At 34.2% G+C, this 17,501-nt stretch overlaps 1 protein-coding gene and 1 non-coding gene across 9 annotated transcripts in view; both read right to left on the bottom strand.

The window, feature by feature from the left end:
• The window catches only part of BTRC (beta-transducin repeat containing E3 ubiquitin protein ligase), a 154,478-nt gene that overhangs the window by 57,776 nt on the left and 79,201 nt on the right, over positions 1-17,501 (bottom strand). For all 8 annotated transcript variants that reach the window (XM_010974458.3, XM_010974461.3, XM_031461628.2 and 5 more), the window contains one exon: positions 4,224-4,313. In XM_010974458.3, coding sequence (XP_010972760.1) covers positions 4,224-4,313 — 90 coding nt within the window. The remainder of the gene's footprint in view (positions 1-4,223; positions 4,314-17,501) is intronic.
• On the bottom strand, positions 8,233-8,304 carry TRNAS-AGA (transfer RNA serine (anticodon AGA)). The gene has a single exon. It is a non-coding gene; the product is annotated as a tRNA-Ser (tRNA).

Raw genomic sequence — 17,501 nt, 5'->3', positions numbered from 1 at the left:
CTGGTTTTTATTTTTAATTTTTTTAAATTAACTCTCTTGAAATGGTTGAAAATGACTTTGAATTTTACCAATTTTAATACAGGCCAGGATTCCTGTTTACACTTTTCCCTCCAGCAGCATATGCTACTTAGGGATCCTGAAGCTGATTACACAACAAATGTGCAGTCAATCTGCTGATCCATTTTGGTGCAACACGCCTGTATTCTTAGATATCACACACAGCTAGAGAGTTACGTATTCTTGCATTCTTAAGCTGACAAACACGCAACTCTCGTCTGAAACGAGGGTCCTCGATTCTATGACGTCAAAGTGAGCTTGGAAAAATCACTTTACTAGTATTTCTCAGAACCTCTCTATAATCCCCATTAACACTCTTTCAATTCATATGAACACTTGAAAGAAAAAATATTACTGAACTTTATTTCTGCTTTTTTAACACAGCAATAAGCCTAATGTGTGATATTTCAGGGTTTTTCCTACAACATCAGCCTCAATAGTATGGTTAAATCTTAATATATTCCCCACAAAGCTACTGCTTAGACCCAACAGAGGAGAACAGAAAGGACCATCTGACATGCTACTTGTGGAACAGTATATTAAAGAAGCCTGTTAACATGTAGTTTAAAACTCAAAAGAAACTCTGAACAGCTGAAAAGCCTTATAAATAGCGCAGACCCAGAGGAAGTGCAAACGTCTGCATTGTGAATTGTAGATCTTAATTACCGACAATGGCTGGTACAGCAAGTAGCAGGGAAAAAAAGTGAAACAGTTGCACTGTTCATGGTTGGCAATAATTCTTCAGGAAAATATTTACTATCAATCAGTTATGAGAAAAGGGACTCTGTGCTCGTAAAACAGCACGTTGCTTCTCATACCAGGACCATTTTGCTTCAGCATAATCTGAATTTAAACAGCTTGTTTCCTGCGGATATAATTTTGGAAATAAATAAAACAAGTCTTCTATCAAAATCTGGAGTAAGTGGAAAGGAACATCACATTTTTCTGTCTCAGTCATTTGCAAACAGATTATTAGTCTGAAGTAAAAAACAGTAACAACAAACAACAACAACTACAATAGAGAACACATCTACAAAGCCCTATGGAAGGGGTTTATTTTCTAAACATAAAGTAGAACTTCTCCTCTCCCAAGCAGGAATCTAGGCAGATAAACTCAGAACAATTCAATTTTAACTGTATGTGTATGTGTGTGTGGAAAGGTAAATGAGGGAAAAGCCTGAGACCAAATTTTTTTTCAATAATATTTCAATAAAGTCAATAAAAAGATAACATAAAACTAATGCTCTTCATTTTTCCAGTTAGCTTTTTTTACCAATTAAAAAATGTCATGAAAGTTGACAATTAGATACAACATGATTATTGATTTTAAAGACTAAGTTGGCAGTCAATACTGACTGTCCATTTAAAGCTACAATAAACACAGAGCTTATCATGTTCCAAACACAAATCTCACAAACTATACGGCTGTTAATTAGTAAGAAGGCAGGCTTTGGAAGAAATAAAAGATACCTCAATGCCTCCAAATATTACTTGAATTAAGTTATACTACAAAATAATTCCTCCATTTTTATTTCAAAACATTTTCTTAAGATCCAATCTTCAAGTTAGAAATTAAGAAAATTGTTATTAACCTAGGGTGGCTGTAGTTTGCCTTACAACTTTGTTTTCTTATGTTCTAAAGAGGACCAGGGTCTCTTTTCACAGGCCTATTGTAAAGCATTTATTGTAAGATATCTCAGGCAAAGCCGAGTCATATACAATGTACTATAAGGGATCCAAATATTAACAACACTGCTATTTTTAAAGGGACTAAACTGGTATTAATATCTTCTCTAAAAATAATATAAACAATATTCAATAATAAGGTCTTAGATTTTAATTACTATCTCCATCCAAGCTAAAGTCACTCTTATCAGAATTAGTTGCTTTGAATTAATGGACAAAAATGGTTGATATCACTCTATTATAACAGGGGGAGGGTGTAGCTCAGTGGTAGAGGGCATACAGTTGCTTTCACATGGAGGTGATTGGACATTCAAGGCCACTTTGGAGCACAATCTGAATCAACAACAGACTATGTTGTACCAAGTTAAAAACTACTGCATCTATATCAAGTACAGCAGGTGAAACTATTCAGTTAAGGGCTACAGGTGAAAAGCAAGAAACAGGGCTAAGCTTAAAAAGCTACAAAAATAATGGCAAGTCTAACTTTCAAAGGTCAAGCAACAAATGAGGCCAATAGAAACAGCACAGAATCATGAGATATATATAACACATGTAAATAATAAAGGGAAAATTCTTTTCCTATTCCTGTGTTATCGGTACCTCACTGGAGGCTGTCACAGAAAAGAAATTTTTTCAGCTACACGTTTTTATTTGCCATTGACCAACTGATTATTTGGCTCAAATCTGAAGCAATGAACCAGAAGACAAAGACATGGACCAATGAAAGGAACCAGAAAGTTAGTTTCAATAGAGTTCCAATAGAAAATGATAGAAATCATTATTAAATTAGGGCGTTTAAGGAGATGATGGAAGGATATAGGTGGCAGAATAATGTTAAAATAAACAAGAATGGGATGAGAGGGTCACCATCTGGGAGCAAAGGAAACAGACTGATGAGCAGCAATGAGCAAACTTATTTCCTCACCCAAGAGCATAGAAGAAATTATGCCATTGTGCCAGATGCCACAAGATTTTTAAACATGCACCACTGAAGTAGAGGGTAGGAGAAAAAAAATCATACAGATACACACCAACATAACTACATAGCTTACAGATCCTGGCTTACAAAGTATTGAGAAAACAAAAGGAACAGATGCTCACTTGGCCAGCTCTCAATGAAACTCATTAAAATCGTCACCCTGTCCTTGGATCGGTGCTCATGCTAAGATTTTACCTTGTTTAGCCAGAAGTCACTCACTTGTGATGAAACTGAGAACAGCGTGGCCAAAAAAGGAAAAAAAATTATTTTTAAAAGGCCCAAATTATTGGTCCCTCATCTCAATGTACAAATGCTGGATACAAAATAAGGTCAATCAGCATTTGCTAGTTGTGACAAAATGACTGAAAAAAATACCTATATGTAATTTATAATACTTATCTTTTGTAGCAGATTATTAATATAATCTAATTTAAGAGACATTTAACTGATTAACTCTATCTTTTTTCATTATAATTTTAAATAAATTCTGATTTCTTACATGGATCATTTCCAATGGTTATATTTTGTATGACGTACTTTCAGTTGATAAACTAGGAAACTACTATAGAAATTACTTCATGTTTTAAGAAATAAAAATAATAAAAAATATTGTTGTCCTCTGATTTTTGTAGCAAAGAATGGAGACTGCATAATACCAAGCCTGGCTCTAATAATAAAAGTAAGTAACAGGGAGCCTGAGTGTATAATACAATAGATTAAACTAGTTAAAGTTGGCAATGTTGTCACAGTGACAAATCCCTGAATAGTTCCAAAAGGCAATAATTTTGCAGATATGCAGAGTGAAAGTCTAGAAACAGAGACGACACTGGAATTTTACTTATTCCTGGAATAATCAAAATGGCTACTTAAATTTAGGTCAGAGTTCCTGAGTAAAACTAGAGATACATGGAAAACCTGAGGTATAGCAGATACAATTATTAGATCATAAATCTCTAATACATAAGATTATTTTTGTGTCTAGGCTACAGATTCGGCACACATTTATATATAAGAAACAAGTAGCTCCACATGCATGATTAAACATACTTGTCCAATCAGATCAAGATCACCAAAAGCAGTGTCTTTATCAATAGCCACTCAATAAATAATAATAGTGATATAAAAATTTGATTTCTATAGTATATTTCACAATCCTTACAATGGTGTACTCTATACTTAATTACATTTAAAAACCACCAACAAAATTATAATTGTAAAATTTTTCACAAATATTATTTGTAATAATCCCATAACTAGTATCAAGCAACAACTGTGAATTAGACTAAAATGCAACCAAAACACAAAGTTGAAAAATCTGCTGCAACTGCAGAGATGGAGACTCCAACCTGGAACCTGCTTTGGATAAAATGATGCCTGCTGTATTATTTTCTAAATATAAAATCTTATAATAGTCTTTAATAGCAATACTGAGTAAAGATATTCATAGATAAATCATTGTTATGATGTGGTATAATATATACTGATGTGGAATATTACTTACTTTGGCCACACAATTTTCAGTCTTCATAGCAGTGCTTGCTAGACATACTGTCTCTTGATTTAAGCAGAGTCTGGCACAGCTGTTGTAAGTCTGTAAAGAAAAAATTTTGGTTTAAATATTGAAATACTGTCATACAGTTTTCAAATTCTCCCTATTCCTCAAAATCAACACATAAATAGATCCCATGTATGAATTCCAGATTTATGGGAGCAAAGAGATAAGGTAGACAGGAAAAGTAAAGTGAGAGATCAAAAGAGCCACTGAAGTGCCCATGAACAAGTATGTGAGAGCAGCAGTGATTTCACTATATGTATGAAAGGTAGGGGTGTTAGTTATTCAAAAATTGGTAAAGAACTTGAATAGACATTTATCCAAGAAGATATACAAATGGCCAAGAAGCACATGAAAAGATGCTCCACATCACTAATCATTAGAGCAATGCAAATCAAAACTACAATGAGATACCAACTCACACCCATTAGGATGGTTACAGTAAAAACAAACAGAAAACAACAAGTGTTGGTCAGGATGTGGAGAAACTGGAACCCTTGTGCACTGTTAGTGGGAATGTTAAATGGTAAAGCCACTGTGGAAAAAAGTATGGTGGTGGTTTCTCAAAACATTAAAAATAGAATTGCCATATGATCAAACAATTCTACTTCTGGGTATATACCCCAAAAAACTGAAAGCAGAGTCTTGATGAGATATTTGTACATCTGTGTTCACAGCAGCATTACCTGTAATAGCTAAAATATGCAAGTAACCCAGCGTCCACTGATGGATGAACAGATAAGCAAAACGTGGTAGGTACACATTCAGCCTTAAAAACGAAAGAAATTCTGACATGTACTACAACATGAATGAAACCTAAGGACATTATGCCATGTGAATATATAGCCAGTCACAAAAAGACAAATACTGTATGATTCCACTTATATGAGATACTTAGTCAAAAATCATAGATACAGAAAGTAGAATGGTGGTTTCCAGGGGCTGGGAGAAGGGGAGAATAGGGAGTGACTGTTTAATGAGTACAGTTTCAGTTTTACAAGATGTTAAAGAGTTATGGGGATGGATGGGGGTGATGGTTACACAACAGTGTGAATGTATTTAACACCACTGAACGGTATATTTAAAAACAGCTAAGACAATAAATGTTGTTACGTGTGTTTTACCACAATTAAAAAAAATCCACTGATTATACTTTATGGTACTCAAACTGCCCAATATATTAATAAGAATGTTTCCTTTTAGTCTTAAGTTTTAACTGATGGTAGAAGTCATGGCTCTCAAACATTAGTGCACATCAGAATCAAGTAGAGGGCTTATTAAAACACAGACTGCTAAGTCTCATCCCCAGAGCTTCTGAGAATTTGCATTTTTAACAAGTTCCCCGTTGATGTTGGTGCTGCTGGTCTACAGACACTCTTGAGAACTTATAGTATAAATATGCATGTTGAAATTAAAGAGAAAAATCTTAAGACACAGGCGATCTCTTATAACAGTAATGGAACTATTTTTTAAAATTCTATAGATTTACAGAATAGTTGCAAAAATTGATATGAGTTCCTATATACCCTTCCCCAGCTACCCTTTATGTTGATGTCTTAAACCAGAGAATTCTGCTCAATTCTGTTGTGAACCTGAAACTGCTCTAAAAGAATAAAGTGTATTAAACAACAACAACAATCAGAGAACATTTATCAAAACTAAGGAATTAACTTGGTACAATATAAAGTTAAGAATTTATTTAAGTTTCACCACGTTTCCCACTAACATCCTTTTTTTGTTCAGGATCTAATCCAAGATCCCACGTTGCGTTTAGTTGTCATGTATCCTTAGTTTCCTCTAATCTGTGACAATTCCTCAGTCTTTGCTTGTCTTTCATGATTTTGACTTCTGAAGAGTACTGATTAATCTATAGACTGCTCCTCGATTTGGGTTTGTCTCGTGTTTTTTCATGATCAGACTGAGATTATACATTATTGGGAAGGATACCACAGAGGTGATGTGCCCTTCTCAATGTATCAAGACAGGAGGTATACGTTGTTATTTCTGGTGTTGTTAACCTTGATCACTTGCCTACAGCTATGTCTGCCAAAATTCTCCATTATAAGCTTATTATTTTTCCTTTAGGAAATACTGAATATATTGGGGAAAATAATTTATGTCTATACAAATAATCTGTTTCTGCTTCAACTTTTGTCTGCTTATTTCAGCATCTGTTGGTGGATCTTGCCTATGGTAATTTTTCTGTAGTGTTCTAATGATGATTTTTAAATTTCTCTTTCCTTCTATATTTATTGATTGGAATTTTGTAAGGAAGAGCTATGATTTCTCCCCCTATTTATTTATATATTCATGTATGTATTTATTTATATCAGCAATGGATGCATAAGCATTTTAAATAATTCATTTTTGGTAAATTATCAATCTCTGGAAAAAGTAGACAGATAAAAATAAAATTTGAGAAAATGGGGGAAAAATAACAAAATTGTTTTATCACTTAAACAAGTTAAACTTTAAAAAATGTATCCATATAATTGTTTAAAGTTGAAATTATTTCAAAACATATTTTTTATTTTTATTTTTTTCAAAAAAAACATGTATTTTAAAAGAATAAACTGGATCATTTGACATTGTGTACAGAGACTATTGGTACAGGTATATTCTGGGCTCAGGGTTCAGTACTCCTTTTGCAACTACTGACACCACAAATGTTTACTATTCATGTACAGACAAAACAATTTTTAAAAAATAAAACTTACTGTGTTTTTAAGACATTTATGAAGCAATTGGTATATACTGAATAAAATAAAACTTTAAGCCAAAGAGTTCTGGTTCCAATAATGGCAGAGATGTTTACATTGGATTAACCCTTCTCAGATAAAAATTATAAACCACAGAAAAAAAATTTTACAATAATAAAGGCAGCAGAGATTGACCAAAAGTAGGCAGAAATTGGGGGGAGAAGTGGACTGATTTTGAAAGAGGAGAATTACACTGAGTGAGATCCATGTTTATGTGCTTTTTCCCTCAGGGTACTCACCAGTCTACTTCGTGCAGGGTGAGTAAAATTCAATTAGAAAGCCATAGTCTATTGGCTTGAGATATAAAATAATGGAGCTCAGTGCTGCTATAGTGGAAGGAAATTGAGAAAAGAAATAGAAAATAGAAAGCCATGGAGCAGGGAGAAGCATCCAAACATGCATATTATTTCCCTCAAAACCGTGGCTAACCCTCAAACTACTTACATGAATGGGAGACTCCAAAAATTCCAATGGAAAGTAATAGCTAGAAGACTGAAAGATCTGAGCAGAGATTCCAGTGACTGCCCATGAGGGGAGACAGGGTTTACAATTTGATTTCTACTAAGTTAGAGGGACTTAAGCATCTCAAACTTCTCAATAAAAACTTAGAAAGACCCTGCATTTAGACTAAAGAGTAAGTCTTAGAACTAAGAGATGTGCCTCAGGACTAGAGGCAATACCAAAACACCTGCCCTAACAAACATAAAACCAAGACTTTGTAAAGTCAGAAAGTTAATTAGAGAAAGATAAAAGAAACCAGAGTTTCCATGATGTATTGTTTATAATGTCCATTATATAATCAAAACATACTAGACATGAGAAGCCAATAAATGGGACCCATAGTCAAGAGAAAAAGAAACCAACAGAAAATGACCCTGAGATGATCTAGTTGTGGGAATCAGTACATAAAGGCTCTATGGAAGTTATAATAAATATGTCCAACAACTTAATGATATGATCACAATGAGTAACCAGATTGAAATTTTTACAATTAAATAAAAAACTAAAATGAACAAAACATAAGGTCTAGAATGGAAAACTATATTACCTGAAATTTAAAATGTACTGAATGGGCTTAAAAGCAGATTGGACATAGTATAAGAAATGACCGATGAACTTAAAATTGACAGATCAATTGATTTTGTTTTATTTTTCTTTTGGGGGGGGCAGTAATTAGGTTTTTATTTATTTATTTTTAGTGAAAGTACTGGGGATTGAACCCAGGACGTTGTACGTTCTAGGCACACACTCTACCACTGAGCTATACCCTCCCCCCTCAGATCAACTGAAATTATTTGAAGAATAGATAAAGTAAAAGAAAAAAATGAACAGAGTCTCAGTCGTCCATGGGACAACTTTCAATGATCTAATGTACGTGTAACCGAAGACCCAGAAGAGAGGTGAAAATGGGGCACAAAAAGTTATAAAAATAGTGATCAAATATTTCTCAAATTTGGTGACAACCACTGGCTTATTGATCTAAGATTAGTGAATTTCAGGGAGATTAAATACAAAAAACAAACAAACAAGACCTAGGCCCAACAGTCAAAACTGCTGAAAATCAACAACAAAGACAAAACTATAAAAGCAGCCAAATTAAAAATGGATTCTACATTCATAGGAAAAACAATATAAATAACGCTAAACTTTTCACCATAAACAATGATGGCCAGAAGACAAGGGAACAAGATTTTTAAAGTGCTGAAAGGAAAAAACTCAAACCAAGTTTCTTACTATTAGAAAAGAGAATTACAAATATGAAAAGGGAGAAATTTAAAACAAACTCTGTGGTACTGGATTGGAACTGGAGGTATCAATGTGAACTCATGGTTTTCAAAATATATAAATACAGACGTAAAATAAGAGTTAATGTTTAAATCTTGGCTTCTAAATACCATTCTGCACTAAAAGGAACCATAGCACCACGGAGAAATGGTTGATTTTAGAACTGGACAGGGAAAACACAAGATGAACTTGGAAATACTGAGGGAATGATGGACATATGTCAGAGTGGCACAGATGCCAACATAAGTGACCTCTCATTTGCCCAACATGGAATAGAGTATTAAAATAAAAGATATTAATAGATTATCTGTTGAATAAAACAGTACACCATTTCTTGAAAGACACAAATTACCAAAACTGACACGATACGAAACAGAAAATCTAGATACCTCCGTATCTACTGAAGAAACTGAAATTATTAAAAACCATTCCACATAAATTTAACATTTAAACAAATCTTCCCACAAAGAGAACTTCTGGCCCATACATTTTCACTGGTGAATTCTGTTAAATATTAAGGAAGAAATAACACCAGGATGAGATACAAACACTTCTGCAAAATGGAGGAGGAAGGAAAGACTATTCAACTCATTCTATAAGGCCAACATAACCCTGACACCAAAACATGACAAAGACTTTAGAAAGAAAACTGCAGACCAATATACCTCATGAACACAGACATAAAAATTCTTAATAAAGTCAATTAATGTAATTCTCCATATTAACAGAATAGGAGGGAGGATGCATTTGACAAAAGTAAACACTCATTCATGATTAAAAAAAAAAAGACCTCAGCAAGCTAGGAATAAAAGGTAACTTTCTCAGTCCCACAAAGGGCATCTAAAAAATTTCAACTAACAACATATTTAGTGGTGAAAGACTTAATACCGTCCCTCAATTGGGAACAAGGCAAAGATGTCCACTTACCACACCTATTAAACGTTGTATTAGAGGCTATAGCCATTGAAATAAAGCAAGAAAAAGAAACAAGGCAAATAGGTTGGAAAAGAAGAAATAAAATGGTCTCTATTCACAAATGACAGGAAACAAGGTCAACAGTCAAAAACCAATTATGTATGTATATTCTAACAACAAAAAATCAGAGAATGAGAAAAATTCACAACAGCAACAAAAAACATTAAAAATTTAGGAATATAGCTAACTATGTGCAATAAATATACATTGAAAACTAAAAATACTGCTTAGAAAAACTAAAAAAGACAGAGTTATAGACGATGTTTGCAGACTGGTAGGCTCAATATTAAGAGGTTAATTCTACTCAAATGGATATGTAGTTTCAAAAAAGAAAATCCAAATCAACACCCACAGACTTCTTTTTAATAGAAATTCTATCTTGATTCTAAAATTTATATAGAAATGCAAAGTGTCTAGAATAGTCAAAACAATATCAAAAATAAAAATATGGAGGACTCATACTACCTGATTTCAAGACTTATTAAAGCTACAATAATCAAGACAGTGTAGTATTTGGTGCAAGGACAGATGCTTCTAAAAAGACAGAGGACCCTGAGCTTCTCCTCTGTGTCATGCAGGGACTTAAGTAGGAGTTGGCTAGTGCCTCGGTCACTGTTACCCTTTGCTCTGCAACCAGCAGCAAACAGCCTCTTTTCCATGAGGTTCAGAAATAGACGACATTTGAACAGCCAACTGATTTTTAACAAAGGCACCTATGTAATTCAATGGAGGAAAGGAAAATCTTTTCAATATTTCCAAAACAACTGAATAAAAAAGTATGGGGAAAACAATGAGCCCCAAAATCCAATTCATAGCATGTGTAAGAATTAATTTGAAATGGATCAGACTTAAAGGTAAAAACTAAAACTTAGAAAGCTTCTAAAACAAAACCTAGAATATCTTCACAATCATGGGATAAGGACTGATAGACTGGACTTCATTCAAAAATTAGAAACGTCTCATCAAAACACACCACGAAGGGAGGAGGGTATATAGCTCAAGTGGTAGAGCACATGCTTAGCATGCACAAGGTCCTGGGTTCAATCTCTAGCACCTCCCTTAGAAATAAACAAATAAATATAAATAAACCTAAATACAAGTAAATAAACCTCCCCTTCCCCCTCAAAAAAGAGCATTCATATCAATTTTATTTATAAAAATGGAATCAGGTGTCCATCAAAAGAATGGAAAACAAGCTGTAGAATATTTATTCAATAAAATATACTGTGAAAGAATAAACTACTGATAAACACAGCAGCATAAATGAATCTCATAAACATGTTGAGTGAGACACACAAAATGTATGATTTTATTACATAAAATTCAAGAAAAGGCAAAACTAATCTATGACAAGATGCTGATCAATGTTTGATTCACTGTGGGCGGGGAAACTAACTGGGAAGAAGCCAACCAAGGGAACTTTCTTGGGTTATGAAAATGTTCTATAGCTTAATTGGGGTGGGTTGGTTACACAGGTGGAAAGACTTATCAAAAATTCATTGACTTATGCAATTAATATCTCTATAATTCACTGTATGAAAATTTTATTTCAATAAAAATATTAAAGTATGCAGCTAATATTTCAGGGGATAAAAGTACTAGAGGTTTGTCCAGTTAATTAATAAAAATGTCATTCTAGTTTTCTGAAGAAAAATAAGTCACGGCAGGTAGAAGACTAATTTGTTTTTCTCCAAAATTCCTTTTCCTCTCAGAAATGAGTATAACATACTCAGGGGAACATTAGATAGATTAAGGAAACCTGCAGGAGTTTTCAGAGTAAGGCTATATATACAGGCTTTTATTTTCTAGACATTCCATCTGTAAAACGGGTACATGTTCTTATTTATCTCCCAAGGAAGTTACCTAGATTAGTAAACTAAAGCTTGTCACTGCCCTTAGATCATTCTGGAATAAAAAGAATAAAAAATTAAATATTTTACAATCAATATTTCACTATTACAAGACTCCTTCTAGCTCACATTAAACTAGTGAGTATAATAGTCATAGGCAAGATAGGTTCTGTCCCCATGCAACATTTGAAAAGGTAGCTCCAGTGCTGAACTAGAGGCAGAGAGTTTTGCGTTGGAGTATTTTAATACGTTTTTATATTGCATATAAAGCACATAAGCATAAACCAGTAAGATGCCTTGTTGAAAACTACCTTCTTTGTGAAAGTAGGCTGTAATTCTGAACAAGTTTTCAATTTTCACACTGCTGGTAGGGTAAAACATTTTAAAGAGTTTAATTTTTTACAATGGATTCAATGACATAGGATTATCTAACAAAGTAATGGCTAATCAATAGAAGGTTTAGTTGTCAGGTGAAACATATAACACACTAAAAGGGATTGATTGCCAGACTTCTCCTTATTTACTAGAAGGTATATATTTAAAATGACACAAACTTGTTACCAGGCTGCATTCTTTTAACCTTGCAAAAAGCTGCTTAAGAAATCTGTTCAGCAGCCCTATAGCAAAACAAGATATAGTATAATGACAATGGCTAGTGATTGGGGGATGGGAGGGGGATACAGGGACCTTCAGATATATGGTAACATCAAATCAGATCGCCAGCAAGAACACAGGATAGAAAAAGCAAACTACAAAGCCACATCTAGGGAAGTTGGAACTGGGCTTTAAAAATGCCACACTGTTGCTACCGAATCTCATTCAATAGATGCAAAGCTGTATCTGATCTCATTCCATGTTGCTCTTAGGGCAGATTTTTTAAGGACTCATACAACTGGGTACCATAGCCCTTTTAAAAAATGTCTTTTTTTAATGGTATATCCAGATTAAGCACTGAACACAAAACAAATTGTGCCCATATGGACTTTGACCAGCATATAAGCTGTTTCCTTTATAATTTATTCACAATATCTCAAGTCTCTATATGAAAATATACTTTTTATGGTCATTGTAACCCAGGAGTTCAATAATATTTTTTCTACTAAGTCAGTGATTACACAATTTATCAAAGAATGATTACACTGAAATAAAAATAAAACAAAACACCAACCCCCTATATAGTTTTCCTTCCTCAAAGTAATTTTAAGAAAGCTGGTTATTAAATTGCTTCTTTCTGAAGAAGGGTTTTTGCAGCTAGACACAAATTGCCAAACCATGTTTTTAAAAAAGTTATTAGACTCTGAAGGATTCCACCGAAGTAGGAAGTTAAATAAACAAATCACTTCATCAGACTTGGAAAGATCACTTTTGTCTTACTTAAGAGACCTACATTAATTACCTTTAAGGTCTTTTACACGGACTATTTAAAATAAGTACAATTTATTTATTTATTTCAAATGAGGTGCTTTTTCCAAAGTATTAAATAATGTCTACAAATGCAAAAGCATTTTTATAAATAGGTAATTAAAACAAATGACTAAAATTAAGTCAAGCTGCAAAACATTACCCAGGATGCACTGTGATTTTTTTTTTTTTAATAAACATCTCAGGCAATTTTTTTTTCCATACAAAGCCCAAAGCACTTCAGGGGGAAAAAAGGAGGTAGGAAGTTTCATAGGGGGAAAAAAACCCACACATATATAATGAAATAATGCCAAACCCCAAACTACAGTATTTACAAGATAGTCCCTTAAGCATAGTTTGTCATATTGCAATTACACCTTGCCTACTGCCAAGTCAAAGTGCTTAGTATTGCCACTAGGGGGAGGAATGTCTTAACACAAAGCAACCGCAGATAGGGAACGGGTCTTCTTGAGCAATTATCAGAACAAAGCTCCCTTGGCTGTGTGTACCTTCTAATTACTCAATACAATTAAAATGACTAACCTAAAACAAATAGGGAAAAAAACCTTCCTGCCTGATATCAGGGACTTCATTAAACCCTTTTCCCTCATTAATCAAATCAGAAAGAAGGTAATGCTATCATATACAAATATTACAGAGCTATTAAAGGAAGTAAATTCAGTGAGGGGTTTTTTGGTTTTTGCTTTTTTTAAAGAAAAGAACTGTCTCTTGAAAAAATAAATGTCGTGGTATTTACCCATCTAGATGCTGCCTGAAAACAAATTGTCCTCCAAAGAGCAGAAATACAGTATGTTTTCTCTCAGTTCACTGACTTATGAATGACTTGTTGTTGCTGTTTTGTTAATACACATGATAATGTCATTTTCTGTGTCAGTGATGTGCTTTTTCCTCCTACTCATCCAGCTGTACAAAGGAGCTATGCCAATCAGACTTCCATGTTTATATTGGGTTGTTTTAATTTTAAGTTCTTCACTGCTGTTTTGTGTGCATCTACTCCAAGGTAATGTTTAGAACAACACAGGAATTTGGGTGTGGGTGGGGGGAGGTGGTAGGAAAGGAAAACAGCTACTTACTCCTAAATGGCTTATGTATGTAGTTCCTTTTATAAGGCCCAGTCATTAACAGAAGATGACAACGGAGTCATTTTTCTTTCAGCTGACAATTGTGACATTTTTCCAGCAGCATGCAAGGTGTTGAAAACCTGGCAGCTGTTACCTCCTGGGATGAAGATACTTTTTTATCCTCCCTTGACAGTTTAACTCAGTGGGTCAGCACCTTTAAAGACTGCAAAGTATCCTTGAAGAGGATGGAAGCTTGAATTACTGCTCCCTCCCTAATCAATGTAAACCCTCACTGCAGGTGAAGTCTCCATCTATAGAGGTGCATGGGGGAGGAAAATGTAATGCCCTGAGCCAGATGGTTTTTATCTTGTTTTTAAAGAATAAAAGAACAAGCTAACAAGGGAGACAGCTACTTTGTTAGCTTCTTGGCCTCTCTCATGGCTTTGCATCCCCAGGGTTCCAGCTACACAAGAGAAAGAATACAGAAAAACGTAAACACTTAAAGAAATATAACTAGAGGGCTGGCATCATGCTGCTTTCAAAGAGTTGAGAGAGTTCTACTCAATGCTTTATTTATCACTGCCCACGTTCTCAGGATGGTAAGTGGACACATACACAAAGGGAATGGGGGATGGGGAAGGATTAGACTGAGGTCACAATTTACTCAATTACAGAGAAAGGCAAGGCTGACAGATCCTATTAGCACCAATGTGAAGCAAAGAAGGAGTTGCATGTTGTAAGGCTACGTTTTCAAAAAGTAATGAGTACTTTCATGTATCCTCCCAGGCCTTTGCCCTTGTTTGCAGATATGAATTAAAGCTATGAAAACAGTTATGGTTTCCTTGGCTTTGCATTTTAGGAATAAAACTAAAAAGAAAATTGTAGCTACTTTGTACATCCTTCAAAAAAAGTTTACTCTTGATATCAGCTGGTCAGAAGATTATTCAGAAACTTAGAAAATTCAAAGAATACACTGAATGTCCCCCACTACCTCCCCACACTCTCCTGTCTTCTGAAATTGGAAATGAAATGGAAAAGCAGGTATACAAAATGACTTGGTGATATGGGGAGTAATGTCTCCTGACTTTCTCCTTCCATATATTCTTTTCCTTCTAATGTCTTTGTTAAGTTTTGGAATTATGATTAAGGTAAACTCGTAATTCAAGCCAGGGAGTGTTTTTTCCTTCTCTGTTTTCTATTTTGGTGTTGTTTATTCCTTAAATGTTTGGTAGAATTCACCAGGAATCCATTTGGGCTTTTTAACAATTCAATTTTTTTTTTAACAGACGTAGGGCTTTTCAAATTTTGTTTCACCTTGTTTTGGTTTCAGTAAGTTGTGTTTTTCAAGGAATTTGTCCATTTCATCTAAGTTGCCAAATTTTTGGTTTAAAGTTATAATATTCCCTTTTTACCCTTTTAATGTCTGTAAGGACTGTAGTGACAATCTTTCTTTCAGCTCCTCCAGATAAATAACTCCAAGTTAATATGCAATGGTCATAGCCTGCCGATAATGGTAAAACTGTACTTTAGAATATTACATGTAAACTCTAAAATTAGTTTAAAACAATACTAAACTTATTAGAACTTAGCATTTTAAAATCAATGCTGAAAGAGTTCCTAAAACCCCATTAGAAATAGTCTGCAAAAAAACAGGAACAGACTCATAGACATAGAAAATAAACTTATGGTTACTGAGGGGGAAGGGATAAATTGGGAGTTTGAGATTTGCAGATACTGACTACTATATATAAAATATATAAAAACAAGTTTCTTCTGTATAGCACAGGGAACTATATTCAACATAAAATGAAAAATAATGTGAAAATGAATATATGTATGTATATGTGTGACTGAAACATGCTGTACACCAGAAATTGACACAACATTGTAAACTGACTGTACTTCAATTAAAAAAAAAAAAAAAAGGAAATAGTCTGCAAAATTGCAAAAGAATCTCAAGTCAAGGGATTAGCGTACATGATGCAAATCCTACTTACATCAACACTAGGCAAAAGGCAGCTTTGACATCTTTCTATCTGCATAACTTGACTAAGAGGGAAGTGGGGGGGGGGGCAAATGGCACTTCATTATTGTCATATGCATTAGAGAAAAGAGGGAGTTTAAACAGCTTATATATTACATCCTACATTTAAAAAATTGGTGGTGGGGTAATCAAGTTCAGGGCAGTCCAAGACAGCTGCCCTGTGACCCGCTTCTATTGACCCCTGCTATTCATCACTCATCCCTAAGATTGAGAGGGCAAGCTCCTAGGGAGTGACCACCACAATAGATAGACACAAGCCAACAGTAATCTGGTTCGAGCAAAAAACCAGATGGCACTGCAATAAATTTACAAATCTGCATTCATGGGGCTGTTAAAACACCCAGAAGCTAAAAGACTCTGAGGGCCCCAGGAGGATCTCCTACTTTCCAGTTTCTAAAGGCCATTTCTCTTTCCAAGAACATTGAGTTCATGCTCTTCACAAAGAGAATGGAGATAAAACCCTTTCAAAGAAAGGAGGGGGAAAGCCTCATGACCTAATTAATCTCCAGAGCTTGGATTTCAACACTGAATGACAGTGATTAGAAAAATCATTTTGGAGCACTAGGACAAACAAAAATAAACCAAAATCAATAGTTAAAGCAGAGGGGATGAAGCAAACCTGCTAAAAAGCAATGAAAAAAAACAACATTAAATCTCTTTCAAATACTGCACACAACAGATCTTGCAAGTAGAAAATGATTCAATAATGTATGCATTTATTTTTTAAATGAATCAGATTAGTCCCATGTGTGACCTGCTGGTCCATCTGTATGTGCTGGACTTAATAGGCACGATTCTCTCTTGCTTCAGTTTGAAGTATGAGAGAGATAAATTTAGTTTAATTTTCAACAGATCAGCCTATCCATTTTCCAAATGGACCATCTGGATCAGCCTATTAAAATTAATTTATAACTTTGTAGAGTGAAAATTCGTTTGTTAGCTTAAATAAAGTTGCCAAAAGTTTTTGTCATGTCATTGTTTTCTGACAGTTGTTTCTGTATAGTGGGCAGAGTGTTTCCATCTCCAAATTTATCTTATTCAATATTGTCCTATATATTTAGATTTATAGATCAGGTGTTTATCACCAAATAAAGTTGTAACTGCATAAGATCAATCCCTGATCATATCTGGCTATTTAAAAAAGCTTCCTACTTAAAGTAACTGATTCAATTCTACTTACTAAACAATTATTTTTGTAAAAAAAAAAGGAAAAATGCCCATCCAAAAAATTTTTAACATATAGTAAATAAAAAATGACTGTGTCACAATTTCAAGCACTTTCCCCCTACATTAACACTGTCTATAAACCAGAGTCAGAAAGCAGAAGTAGA

This window comes from Camelus dromedarius, chromosome 8 (genome assembly GCF_036321535.1).
Source record: "Camelus dromedarius isolate mCamDro1 chromosome 8, mCamDro1.pat, whole genome shotgun sequence".
Classification (NCBI taxonomy): Eukaryota; Metazoa; Chordata; class Mammalia; order Artiodactyla; family Camelidae; genus Camelus; species Camelus dromedarius.
Note: the sequence above shows the minus strand (reverse complement) of the source record. Positions and strands in the feature narration are given on the sequence as shown.